The sequence below is a fragment of the Diachasmimorpha longicaudata genome, chromosome 6 (genome assembly GCF_034640455.1).
Source record: "Diachasmimorpha longicaudata isolate KC_UGA_2023 chromosome 6, iyDiaLong2, whole genome shotgun sequence".
NCBI lineage: Eukaryota > Metazoa > Arthropoda > Insecta > Hymenoptera > Braconidae > Diachasmimorpha > Diachasmimorpha longicaudata.
The window spans coordinates 5709410-5723716 of record NC_087230.1 but is presented as its reverse complement, the minus strand read 5'-3'; the positions used below and the strand labels follow the sequence as shown (position 1 = coordinate 5723716).

Genomic DNA, 14307 nt, shown 5'->3' with positions numbered 1-14307 from the left:
GATGATGCACTAGGCAATGCCTCACCCCCCCCCCCCGCGTGCCCAAGACCCCCGAAAAAAGCCAACAAAGTATCTCTAAAGAGAGTAAGAATGGATGTAAGAGCGTTGAATAATTTCCAGCTATTAATTCCCATGTCTTCTTTACACCACGATGAAATTCCCCGGGATCCTCTTCCCCCGTAGCATATCCCGCGAACGTTAGCCGGAGGCCAATAAGAGGGTACAGTTGAAGTACCGTGTGCACGACGGACCAATGGTAATAATCCGAGGACACAAGGACCCATAATCTACCGAGAATTTGCATGAGAATGGCGCTAAAGGATGTCCTCCATAATTCTTACCGCGTTATCTTCAGTCCAAACCCATGGACGAGACGAACTCGTTATTTAGGTTCTTCTTTCCTGCGACTGCACGTACAAAATTTTCGAGCAATTCCATTAATTTTTTTTTTATCTCATTAAGAGTCATCTCCAGACTTAAGAAAGAACAAGAACAATTTTTTTTTTTTTGAAAAAGCCCAGAAACAATTTTTTATTCTGCAGTCGTAAGTCATAATTTCCATAGGGACATTGGAGACTCGAAAATTGACTGGATCGATACACTACCGTGTGTCGCAATCCGACGGGCCCAATTGCCCTCATACCAACGTCATTGAGGACAAATTACCGAACTGCAATCTTGATCTTAGTTAGTTGAGCGAATTATTTATATTCATGGTTGCCATTTATTATCTTGTCCTGGAGAGAAGATTGAGGAAGTCATGATGTTGACTTTAATTTAACGAGCTTATTTTTCCTCCACTCGGCTCCATCGTGAAATACCACGTCTATTTAATTTCCTCGTAGGCTGTACCTTGGACATGAAGCGTACCTGTCCGCTAGCCGTCTTGTTTACTTGACATACATGTGGTCTTTCCACTTCGTGCTTTTTCCTTCGGTGGAGTTTCAACAAGTCCATTTTTATCTAGCATGTAATACTGTATAAACGTAATTAAAAATTTCTTGCTCCGTGGTGTTATCTGGGTCTCATTTTTGTAAGAGATTTTATTCAGTAGAATTCAAGGCATTTGGGGAGGGAGAGGGATATTAAAAGGGCAAAAATAATATCCGGAATTATAATTATTTCAAAATTGATGAGATGAAAACTTTGTGGGATGAACGAAGCTTGAGGTCTATCCCTTTCGCATTTTTTAAAACAAATTAGAAGAGATAAATAAATGAATCGGTTTTTGATCACAAATTTTAATGTAAAATTCCTCAAAACTAGCATTAGTAATGAGGAAAAATAACGGACAAGAATTCATAAAATGGAAATGCCCCGGGATGAACTAATCTTGAGTTGTATCCCTGTCGAATACTTTTATTTTTTAATAATCTATCTTTCACTCTCGAACAAAAATCAATTCCGTAGAATTAAATTTATCAATGCGAAGAACAAGATTCTCATCTCGTTTATCAAGTTTTACAATCATTACACATAAAAATATAATGTTTATTTAGTCTTGAAGGATTTTAATCATGAAAAGTGTTCCATCTGATCTATCTCCTCCATCCGAAATTCTCACAAATTCACTCCTTCGAAAAGAAGCATCTGAAATCCATCAAATAACCGCGGAATTAAATATTCAAGTCGACTGATTAAAGATGAATTACCTCGTCCTCTAGAAATTGATTAAATCTGACAGGACCGGTGGCACCGCTGGCCTCCCCGTCGAGTACACAGTTGGGACTTTCAGGTCTGTCAGTAGCGAATTAATTGATACTATAAATTAAAGGACACAATCGAGAAGCCATCGATTTTCACGGTGTTGTTGAAGCTCGTGTCAGGGCTACAATCCCACATGCACACCATGCAGTGTAGCATTCCGTTGAATTTGAACGGAGCCGCTTAATTGCGATTTGGTACTGTATACCAGTGCCATTGTATCAGTACGATAGAGTAGACAGTCGATACAGTGGTATCCTCAAACACGTCGATATATTTCATTCGACCAATAATTTGATTAATGATTTTCCATTTTACCCAGAATAACCTTGGTGGACGGTGGAAACTTGATGATATCAGATGTCCGACAAACTGATCAAGGAAAATATCAGTGCGTCGCTCACAATATGGTGGGTGATAAGGAATCAGCAGTGGCAACATTGACAGTTCACGTAAAACCCTCCTTCCAGTCAACACCGGAGAATCAGACAGTTTTGGTGGATACAACAGCCCAATTTGCGTGTCGCGTGAGTGGTGATCCACCACCCGAAATTCTCTGGCGAAGACACGATGGAAAAATGCCAATTGGACGTGCCCACATTCTTGATGACAAGAGCCTGAAGATTGAGCGTGTTACACCCCAGGACGCTGGGACATACATTTGCGATGCTGAAAATGGAGTCGGGGCGATTTCCGCCAGTGCAACCCTCACCGTACACTGTGAGTAAACAATCAATCACCTAAATTAAGTGGTGATCGATATAGAGGAATAGGGTTGCGGGAAAATATCACACTTCAGAATATCACGACAAAAATATGTGAGAGAATATCTCGGAAAAAAATATTATTATGGAAATAGCTACTTTTTAAATAATATTGATATATTTTTGTTTCTGTTATTATGAATATTGCTTTCCATAAGAAATCATGATGGGGATTTGTTCTCTAATCAGTTTGTTTCTAATCTAATGAAATCCTCAGACTGAATAGTCGGGTTCACTTACTCCCCTGAATTTGTTAATTATTATTTATCCGATCTTAAGCATCTTAATCTGCCTCTATCGAGTGATAGTGAACTTTACTTAATTAAATTAAACCGGTGAGAGACCGAGCAGAGTATAATTTCGCATTATTTTCCCTTACCAGCGCGTCCAGTCTTTACGGATTTTCCAAAGGACGAGATTGTCAGTACAGGCTCAGACGTATCATTCGCTTGTTCGGCCCGAGGGGCCCCAAAGCCTTCGATATTCTGGTCCCGAGAAGGATCACAAGAGCTGATGTTCCCGGGCAATGTTTATCAGGGTCGCTACACTATAAATGAGGACGGCTCAATGCACATAAAACAAGTCAATAAAAAGGACGAGGGACACTACGTGTGCAGCGCCATAAGCCAGGCTGGTGCCAGCACAGCAACAATATTTCTCCAGGTAAGTAATCCAAGATTAGCGAAAAATGAGATGAAGTTTACGGCTGTGTGCGGACTGAAAGCAAAGTCAAGGGTGATGATTCAGTCGAAATTAATCGGGCCTTGCGAAACATTATTCGTTGTACACTTTTAAAACATTCCTAATTTATTGCACAATTTCCCAGTCATGCGTTCATTTTTATTTTTATTTATTAGATGGGTATTTTTATTTGGAAAAAATAACGAAAAATGAGAATGTAAGCGATTTAAGTCAGACAACGTCATAAAGCAGACATTTAACTCATTAATTTACGTCAATTTAATATTTTTTTTCAACTAAAATCCAATAAAAACTCAATATATTATAAAAAAAATCCCCACGCGTAGCTCCAATTAAAAATACCCCAACACGAGACTCATACTCTCATGATTTCCAGGTAACTCCAATCGAGGAAGTCCCTCCACCAATAATAGAACTTGGTCCAGCCAATCAGACATTACCAGTGAAGAGCACAGCGTATTTACCCTGCCGTGCGGTTGGTACTCCCACCCCTCGAGTCCAGTGGCACAAGGACGGTGTCCTCATCTCCCTGGGTAATCGAATAACAATGTCGAGCAATGGTACACTCATCATTGACGAACTCCAGTCAGCAGACTCGGGTCTGTACACATGCATAGCCTCGTCAGAATCGGGAAATACATCTTGGTCAGCAACATTGTCAGTGAGTGCATCGACAACATTGCATAAAACCCCGGATATGTCATCACTCCCCCAAAATCCGAGTAAACCAAGAATCGTTAACATAACAAGTACATCTGTAACGCTGACATGGAGTCCAGGTCACGAGGGTAAAAGTAAGATAATCGGTTACAACATAGAGTACTTCAGCAGCAATCTCAACACAGGCTGGGTGATAGCAGCTACCGGAGTGATAGACGACACTTACACAGTGATGGATTTAAAGCCCGATACGAAGTACGTCTTCCTCGTACGTGCGGAAAATAGCCAGGGGCTATCACTGCCAGGTCCTCTGTCCGACATTGCCCACACTACCAGTCAGAATCAGTATTCAGTACCTCAAATGGAATTAATCCGTGCACGAGATCGACTGAACAGTGAAATACTGCACCTGAAGGAGGTGCAAGCCCTCACCAGTACAAGTGTGAAAATTATCTGGGACATTCTCGGTGCAGCTGACCTCGTTGAAGGCCTCTACATAAGATACCGAGAGATATCGGACAAGCCTGAGTACCAGATGGTGACGGTGATGAACGCTGGAGCGACGAGTTATGTTCTGACTAATCTCAAGAAGTACACGATGTACGAATTTTTCCTCGTCCCCTTCTACAAGACGATAGAAGGACGACCGAGTAATGTGAAGCTTGCGACAACCCTGGAGGACGTGCCCTCGGGAGCACCTGAGAACGTTCACGTTGGCATGATCAACATGACGTCTGCTTTCGTCAGGTGGGAGGCACCACCGAAGGGGGATCAGAACGGAGAACTCATTGGATACAGAATACAGATAAAAAGCAACAGTAGCAATAAAATATTGGGACAAATGCCTCTGAATGCAACGACAACTTCCGTGATCATCAATAGTTTGACAACCGGTGGTCTTTATACCGCAAGAGTTGCAGCGTCAACTCGAGCAGGACTTGGTCCATTCTCAAGTCCAACGTTACTCAATATGGACCCAGGACAATTGACACAATTGCCACCGAAAACTGATCCTAGTCACGGGGGAATATCGATTGTTTCCGAAACGTGGTTTCTCATTCTGATGATAACAATGGTATTCACTATCGTCGCAGGATTGGTTGGGGTTCTTTATGTCCGCAGACGACAGGCAATGAGCAAACAATTGGGACACCTCAATGTACCCGTGGGTACAGCGAGTGATATTTGTCAATTGAATAAGGATACGCTGTGGCTGGAGAGAGGCTGGAGACCGACCAATACTCTCCAGGGATCCACTGACAAAGACTGTGAGACGAAATTGCTGAATAATCAGCAGATGCTTGCACCGGGAATTGTGAGTATGGCGGGCTCTGAGTACGCTGAGGTGAACTTGACGACTTTCTACAATGCGAGAAAACCACTGCAAGCACCACCAGAGCCGTACGCAACGACAACGCTATGCGTGGGTAACAGAAGTCCCGATTCCATGGATGGGAGTGGACAAAAATCAAATTCGAGTGATTCCTGCGTTAAACCAGATTACTCGAATCTCGACTCTAATCAAGATCACAACCAGTCGACGTTATCACCGAGCAGTGATAACGCAAGCAGTGTGTATACAGATGAAAATGCCGATATTCAGCGACGACCGCAGTATAGAATACCTACGAATGAGAATCAACCGAATCAAGGGGGCATGCCAAATTGGTGCGATATGCTACCACCACCCCCAGAGCACCCACCACCCACTGGAACGTCATTATCCAGTAGAATGCAGCAACAAATAGTTGCATTCAGTCCTCACCTTGGTAAGAGGAATGTGCAAAATGACCTGGACGCTACGAATTCAGGGAATTCTCAGAGTCCACCTACCCCACCTGTCAGAGTTGGCAATAATTTTTCATCATCACCGACACCCTGGAATGGTCTACAACACGATAATCATGTGAATCATCAGCAGGGGAGGTACACAACACTTCCACCGCAGACCAATCCACCACCGGTACCATCATTCCCTCAGGGATTCAATCATTATGACTACAAAAATCAGGAGAACGAGTACGAGAGTGGATCAGTCATCTATGGCCATCAGAATGGCATTAAGGAGGACTACAGGCCCCACGATGGTGGCTACAGCCATCCTAACTTGCCTAATCATGGACCACATGGCGAAGGTCATTACCGACACAACGACGAAATCTTTAGAAATGACAATCTCTATCAGCCTGATAACGAAGAGTGGGATAGAAAATCGTGCGACTCCAATACTCATTCTGAGCTTTGCTGCTCTTGCTCTGAGTCGAGCTGCCTTTATGCCGATACTATCGAGTATAATGGTCAATTTGGAACTGGCTGTGGGCACAGAAACAGCTCCAGGAGCAGGACGAACCGAAGCCCACGGAGGAGAACCAATCGCACGTCATCGCCGACGTATAGCAGTGACAGTAATTACTCGTGTATTCCTAAGAGACAGTGCGGCCCAGGAAATTCCCAGGAAAGGCTCAGGCACAATCGCAGTAAAGGTGAGAATTTATATTACGAGAAGTAATTACTAGATTATTTATTTCAGCAATTGTTTAATGTATTCAATCAATTTTCTCATGATTCCAGACAAAGTGCCTAGTTTCCCAAGAACTGGCTACAATCAGCACAACTCCTCGGCCTCGAATACAATGAGTAGCTCTGGCAGCCAGAGGTACAACAAGCTCAACAGTCTTTTCAATCCAAACGGTCCAACCGAGACAAGTCGACTGAGCGATCATCGGGATAGCTAAGCAATATGGAGTATTCGACTTAACGAGCACTATCCTATTTTCAAAAAGCACAAATGACATTTTAACAACCTACCTAGCAGCCATACTGAGCCATAAAGGATAATTGGTATTACCATTTATTCCTTCATTAAATGCCATTAATACCTGCTGATCTGCGTTACGTATGAAAAATGATTAAAAAAAATATGAACGTGGCATTTATTTTTCATTAGCCTGTAAATTTCTCCCTCGTCACGACAAATAACTGACATTATTTTCGATAACGTTCCTATCTCCTAAGAGGACAAGAAAAAATAATACAATTTATTCGGTATGAAGTAATCGTACAGTGTCTCTTCCAAAATAAATAAAACAAATAACTTACTGATAGTATGTTAACGTGTGATGGGAGAGCGTGAGGTGCATAATCATATCAAGTGTTTTTTTTTGTAAAGATTGTACAAAGTTAATCATGGGGATTAGTCACTAGATGTTAATTAACAGTACTGTTAAGGTTAATCCGTAAGTAGTGGGGGATATAAATAGTAGGATAAACTAGGGGAAACGTTTCTGTAAGCCACACTGCGTTTAATACCCTGACAAATAAGTGAGAATGTGATTTAAAGCGTTTGATCAGTCATTCGCTGCTTATTAATGTTTCGAAGGTGCATTCATAAACTTCTGATGCTTCCAGAGGGCCTCAGAGAGAGCCGCGAAGTAGGGCAACTCTTCGTTAATTGTAAAGTTTCTGTGGAATCTCGTGAACTAGGGCCAGTTTTTTGGTTGTGTTAATCATGATTAACTGGTGGGTTAAGTCCCCCCTTCACTGATTCTAACCAATCAGAAATCCTAACCTTTAATTAAGCCAACAGTTAATCGTGAGTAAAGTTAACCCAGACAACTGCTCCTTAATCTGTTCAATTGTCCTCACGAGATGTTGTCTTTATCGATTGAGACGATTTGCCTCGTTAAAATACCTTCTGAATTGTAGATAAAGTCCTGTGAATACAGATACATAAGACATATTAATCCTAATGTAGGTTAAGTAATTCAATCTAGTGTGGTTCAATATCCAAAATTATGTACATTGTTTTCTCACTGTTTATTTTTTTTGGTGAAGTTAAGTCACACGTAAGTAGATAACCCCGATGCCATGTAATCGCTCAAATTAAATGTAATTAGTCGATATATCATTAGATAATGGTTAAACTACCCAATAGAAGTTGTGTAATAAAATTCGTACAATCGAGTCGAGTATTGATTGGCAATAAGTTTTAATCACTGCCACACTTCCGAGACTTTAATAATGAATCCGGCAATAGATGATAAATCATGACTGTTCAATTTTTTCGCCAAATACTCGACAAATTGTATTCAACAGAATCACCAACTGTGCAAAATCCATCCACGACGAAGTAATCACGGACTCATAATCGAGGAAAAATGTACTAGTTAGAGATCTGTACTTTAGAATATTAATGAGATAAATTAATCACTGGAGAACATCGAACCATTCTGCCAATTGACAATTCGAAGAGATGAATAATGTATTATTTTTATAATTGAGATGAATTTCACTGGAGTTGACAGAATGGCTCGTATAATTTTGTAAAATAAACGTTGTAATAAGCCAGTTGATTTAATAATTAATGATTGGGGGGAAGCCTTTGTCTAGGTGCACAGTGGGAATAAACGTACTATATACTATATACTGGGCATGAAGAGAGCGAGCATGGAAGAGTGAATCTCTAGTAATCGAAATTGGATTAATTGTATGCGTAGACAAACGCCATCGAGATAAATTATTTCTAATACGTCTGAAAGAAAATTAATTGAAAAATGTACTCGTCGGAATAATTTTCTCTGCAAGAATTTTACCAAAAAATTCCACTGATTTATAGAAAAAGTCTATAATTTTTTCATTTTACTGTGATTTCTAGGGATGAATAATTTATTCCCTATTTTAATAAATGACAAAAAAAAGTAATACCATGCAAAGAAATGACAATTTGACGAGAAAGATACACTTCAATATAAGTTATTAAGAAAGCGGGATTTTTCATTGAATTTTTTTCATACGTATTGATGAATGAAAAAGTAGACTTGGCAGCTATGTAGCTACAGCCTCGTTATTCATATCACTATAACGTAACGAAGAACGTTTAGAATTGGTATAATTATGGAGATGCATGAAACAAACATGAAGACTGGGTTGTATTTAATAACGTTGCCGGATAAGCTCGGAAGTGTACACTAAAGGCTGAGACGAGTGTTATCATATAATTATATTATTTAACGATAAAATGAATACTGAATTTTCCTCCTATCCCTTTGACACTGTGTAAATATCGTGAAATAAAGACGAAAGGTAAATGTTTTATATAGGATTATAATTTATTTATTATAAAAGAAGAAATATAGTGCGATTGAGATTGACTAATGGAAAATACTGTGAATTATATTGATGAAATGAAACTGCATAATACGAGATGAGCAACTACAAACACCCAAAACACACATGACTGTAGATAATTTATAACAATCGCTATTGTCAAGTACTACGTGTACATATTTATATGTGTATGTATGCATCATGTGGATACATATACGTATATTTATCATTGCATATTACACTAATAAACGATAAATAAAACGTAATGTTAAAAATTTAACTAGTGGCTGGAGTATTTGTTATTCCCTCTATTTACCCTGCAAATCCAATAATTCTGCCTCATTTAATACGACTGAGGAACTTAAATGAAGAACGTTTGAACGATTTTTTTATATCAAAATTTATTTGACATAGAACTCTAATATAGTACAAACGATGGATAATATTTTTAACTTGCTATCTTAGATGATATCATGAGCCTTTTTTATTGAAGAAAACATTTCGAATGGGACAGTTTTACCTTTTCTTCCCTTAAGAATTGCTCGTCTCCTGTTGATCTTCATTTTCATCAAGAAGGCTGTTACCCTCTGATGGATTTGTAACTTCACTTTCAGCTTGACTGTCTTCCTCATTTTCTGAATCTTGATTCTCATCAACAATTTCATTGTCATCAGGAGCTCTAATAATATCTCCCTCTGGTCTATCGCCAGATTCTCCAGGAGGTTGCTCATCGTCTCGCTTCGATCCACTTTCATCCTCATTAAAGATTTGATTGCTATCTTCTTGTAATGCAACTTCATTGTCAAGAGGAGTTTCACTGTTGTCCTCCATCATCGAGCCGTCCTTGTCACCAATACCCTTACCATTGCATTCCTTGGATTTATCCTGTTCAGTCGTATGCATCTCACTCTTGTGTTTCTTGAATAATTTAGCAGGGAGCGTTGGAAGGTCCAATGAGTCCAGGAATTGATTCAAGGATTTGTGAGAGATATCGGCATTTATTGAACCTGCATAAGACAAATCGCATTATCGATGAGACACCGGGGTCTTTAAAAAAAAAATAATAATTCCGTTCGCTATAACCAAAAAAAGGTTAGGTATACCATGTACAACTTCTCTGTTGATATCAGGAACATGTGTTCGACTTCTCTCTATCTGCACAGTGCCAGTATGAACTTCAGTGATCATTTTACACCGAGGACACCAAACATTAAATACTGAATAAAGTCCAATTCGTCTCTCGTGCACAAGATTGTGTAACGAAAGTATTTCTTTGCACTTGTTACAGTTCATGCTCTCCACGAGCACCTCCATATCGACGATACGACTCCCAACGAGGGTATTGAAATCCGGACGTTTGACATCGTCCACTGGAGCCAGGGGTTCTGTTTTAACCCTCAACATGTCAGCCTGAGCTCGCTCCTGTCTCTTCCTCCACGATTCAGCCACCGCCAGTTTCATCCTCAATTTGTGCTCCAGATTCTTTCGCGTTATGAACTTTCCTCTGTACTTCAGTGGCAATGTTCGTTTTTTCTCCTCACCTCCTTCCATTATCAACTTTTTCAGCAGATCTTGTTTTGTTTACACCGGTTGTTGAACTTATGTGGAGGTGCCTGGAGAATTTAGTTCGAGGAGTCTCCACCAATCAGCTGTGCACAGCTGGCCTGTCTGAACTGACAGTATTTAGTTGACATTTTCAGTTGGTTTCACAGACTTGAGCAAAAAAACATTCGGATACAATGGACGAAGAGGATATTTTGCCTCCTAGAACTTCATATCTACCAATAAGTATGACAATTACTATCTAATTCATATGTTAAATTTCATGAGATGTCATTGAGCCCATTTACAGATGTTGTTTTGACGTTTTAGAGGTTAAAATCGTTCAGAATACATAAAATTGTATTTTGCTATGTCATTTCCCTCATTAAATTAGAAACGTAGTCGTAGTTTGGAACAAATGATAGAATAATGAACGAGCAAGAAAAATATTCTATTATTTTTATAAATTTCGTTGTCATAAAAAAGAGAATTTCATTTTAGTCTGGACTGCAATAGCCTCAATTGGCTGGTACATTCTGGGAGCCGGGGTGGCTCTGTTCTTCGCTTCTCCATACATAGCTGACAAGTACAGAAGCTGGAGGAGAAGAAAGGATGAACAAGAGTACGATGAAAAGTATAAGAAAGGTGGGTACTGAATATTTTCATTTTAGTCCAGATAAACCTCCCTCATTCCTTTCACATCGACGAATATGTTCTACAGATCCTGACCTACAAGAGGAGCGATTGAGGTCAATTGAAGCAGCAAGACAACGAATGCAGTCGAAATACAACGAAACTGTCGAGGAAGCAGAACGCAGAAAAGAAGCTGTAATTATTCAATTAAATTATTGTAGTCTCATTTTTTTCTCATTGAGGGAATTCTTAATCAAATTGTTACTTAGGAAAAGGAGGCGAAAATGAGAGAGTTGTTAAAACACAGTGATGAAGCTGGTGGTCACAGACTCGGTGGGCCATCGACCTCTAAATCTAAATATAATGGTAAACTATTAATCTTATCAATTTTCCATTTAATTAGTGAATGATAATTCTTCCAATAATCACAGACTATAATCCGCTGATGGGAGATACGAACCGAGGGTACAAGCCCCCGAAACGCAGTGCCTGTCGTGGCGGAGGCTGTGGAGGATCTTAAAATGCAGTCAACTTATTCAGTAACTAAATAATTCAACTTGACAAAAATTACTATTACGCCCTAACAAATTCTTTCTCCGGGAATGATGGTTCTGATAATCACCTGATAACTTACTTACATCGATTTAATTTCTTATGATATATGTATTATGAAGAAAACATCTGATATAATAAGTGTAAACTGTATAATAAAATTTAACGATTTATTTCTGGTAACATCTCAATCAAATTCTTTATACAAAAGTTCTCACAAAAATACGTCCCTAAATCAAGAAATTATAAAATAAATTATGACTCCTGAAAAAAATCTAAATTATTTACAATTTGCCAGAAGTTCAAGTTCTTGCCTCTTATCAATATCCGTATTTGTCATTGAGACTGGTTTTTCCATCTCCACTCTGACCCACTGGTGGCACCCACATGGAGTAATCCTCGCTGTCCAGATCGTCAGGGTAATTTTTTCCTATTTCCTTAGAAAGTCTATCGGTTCTTCTCCTCTGATTCTTCTTCATCTTCTTTGGAGGGCTTTCTTTCGACTGGCTATCCCCTTCAATTTCGTCTTTGCCATCCTCCTGGACTACCTCCACGAGTTCCTTCTCCTCTGGACCATCATTGCCCTTCCTGCATTCCTCTTCGTCACCCAAACGTTGCTGTACAGTTTGGAGATTAGGTTTCTTTAATCCATAACGACTGCTGCCCTGGTAAGCTTTTCCCACATCAGACGTCTTTCCTATCCTCTCAACCTCGAGCTGTGGCTCCCTGATTAATTTCTCTTCCTTTTTGTTCCTCGTTTCGATGTTTTGCACTGAATGAAGAGCTTTCAACGAAGGCATATTTGCAGGCTTAGTAATGTCAATAAGTTTCTTTAGTCCCTCCTCTTCCCTCCTCAGCTGTGCGAGATCGGATTTCATCTTGACCATATCAGATTTACTGAGTAATAAGCTACTCAAATGAGACATGAACGCGTCCAACGCATCCTCACTGGAGTTATCATCCTGAGCACGCTCAGCTTTTCGATGATTCTCCAACGCATTTTCGATGTCAATGATCTTCTTGCTCACCTCTGAGTGTTTATCCACCAAGGACGAGTAAGTCTCAATCTTCGCCTCCAATTTGCCCGCACTTCTCATCCTCTGCTGGCGTTTTCTCTCGATTGTTCCAGTTCTGTCTAAGAAGTTGTCCTCGTCAGAGTCATAATAATCGGCCTCTTCCCAATTACGAGACTTTCGTTTTCTCCCTTCATGTGTGGCTTGTCGAAGTAATCCATGCCTATCCAATATTCTGCAGGCTTCCAGAGCACACTGCACCACAGACTCCTTCTTCTTGCCCTTGACTAAAGCCTCTGCCCTGGCAGTTCGTCCATTGTCGATTGGCAGGTCCACCCAGCACAGAAATTGTCCCAGACCCTTCTCCTCGGTTTGGTACTGGAGATCGTGGCCTTCCCTCTCGAACCAGCCCCTCAGGGTCTTCTTCGGGTCATCCAGGAACAGCTCCTCGTTGTTCGATTGGGCGTAGGGATTCTCTGTCAAGTCAGTCTCTTCGTCAGCATCTTCGCCCATTCCCCAATCCACCCCTTCAGACTCTTCTTTCTCTTTTCTGATTCTTTCAAGCTCTGCTTCCTGTTCCCGACGCTCTTGCTCCAGCTTCTCACGTTCTAATAATTCCAGTGTTCGGATTTTCTGGAACAAAAACAAATCATTGTTTTTGAGGTTATGATGTACTGTGGATAATTGTCTTTACGAGTGCATTTTTAAAGATTAAAAATAAATAATAATTGATACCAGTAAAAATTTAGATAAACCATCACTCAAACATACCTTTAGTTCTGTTAAAGAGTATTCAGACTCCTGTTCTTCATCCTCAGGTGGAGTAGAAACAATAAACTTCCTCTGGCTGCACCCAAACTTGATCATATGCCCTCCCTTCAATTTCACATAGGTCTTTGGTCTGATTCTACAATTATTCCAAAAAGTTCCATGTGTGCTCTCCAAATCGTACAAATAATATCCACTTCCATTCTTCTCGTCGCCTTTCTCCCTGTACTGCAGAATAGCATGATATCTGGAGATGGTGGGGTGTTGCAGGGGAATGTCGCAGACTGGAAGTCTCCCAATAACAAAGAAACTCTGCTTCGACAGATCAACTGTATCCAGAATAACACCAGATTTGAGAACCTCCATTTTATAATCTGAAGAAGGAGTACCAGCCCAGGAAGGCTCCTTGTAAGGCAGAGCAGGAGCTTTCTTCTCTGAAGCTGGTGGTGGCTTCTCAAGCTTGATACTACAGGAGGTTTTACTCTCCTCTTTGTCGTCTTCGCTTGCTGTTGATTCCTCTGCCAATGTCACTGGTGGAGCACTAGGTACAGAACGTATTCCCACTATTTTTCCTCGACGAGGGCCGATTATCAACTGGGGCTTCTTGAATGCCTCTGGAGATGTTGGCACAGAAGGAGATTCACTGACTTTTAACGCGGAATTCACTGGATTATACGAAATTTGATTTTGCAGCTCTGATGATGGCGTCTCGGTTTTGTCGCCATTCTCCCCCATTTTGATCTATTTGATTCTTTTACCGATATTTTGATAGATGGTGAATGCGTTTCTGATACGTAAATGAACAAGAATGAAGGTTAGGATCTGCTTGTTGACGACGACGACGCCAGAACTATACTAAAGTC

General features: G+C 40.3%; 4 protein-coding genes across 4 annotated transcripts in view; 2 read left to right on the top strand and 2 right to left on the bottom strand.

Annotated features, from left to right (window-relative positions):
- Positions 1–9216, top strand: part of LOC135163401 (protein sax-3-like) — a 181695-nt gene extending 172479 nt beyond the window's left edge. Inside the window, exons 4-7 of the mRNA XM_064122800.1 lie at positions 2027–2424; positions 2851–3131; positions 3547–6313; positions 6402–9216. Coding sequence (XP_063978870.1) covers positions 2027–2424; positions 2851–3131; positions 3547–6313; positions 6402–6565 — 3610 coding nt within the window. The 3' untranslated portion in view covers positions 6566–9216. The remainder of the gene's footprint in view (positions 1–2026; positions 2425–2850; positions 3132–3546; positions 6314–6401) is intronic.
- Positions 9217–9318: 102 nt separating this feature from the next.
- LOC135163410 (uncharacterized) lies at positions 9319–10489 on the bottom strand. The gene is made up of 2 exons (XM_064122822.1): positions 10040–10489; positions 9319–9943 (listed from the first exon to the last, which is right to left on the bottom strand). Exons 1-2 carry the CDS (start codon positions 10485–10487, stop codon positions 9468–9470), a joined length of 924 nt encoding a protein of 307 aa, XP_063978892.1. The 5' UTR covers positions 10488–10489; the 3' UTR covers positions 9319–9467.
- A 93-nt stretch (positions 10490–10582) lies between these two features.
- LOC135163412 (uncharacterized) lies at positions 10583–11846 on the top strand. The gene is made up of 5 exons (XM_064122826.1): positions 10583–10724; positions 10980–11123; positions 11200–11306; positions 11381–11477; positions 11543–11846. The coding sequence occupies exons 1-5, from the start codon at positions 10676–10678 to the stop codon at positions 11629–11631; spliced, it is 486 nt and encodes a 161-aa protein (XP_063978896.1). The 5' UTR covers positions 10583–10675; the 3' UTR covers positions 11632–11846.
- Positions 11820–14305, bottom strand: LOC135163402 (kanadaptin). The gene is made up of 2 exons (XM_064122801.1): positions 13448–14305; positions 11820–13309 (listed from the first exon to the last, which is right to left on the bottom strand). The coding sequence occupies exons 1-2, from the start codon at positions 14177–14179 to the stop codon at positions 11984–11986; spliced, it is 2058 nt and encodes a 685-aa protein (XP_063978871.1). The 5' UTR covers positions 14180–14305; the 3' UTR covers positions 11820–11983.
- Between the last annotated feature and the right edge of the window lie 2 nt (positions 14306–14307).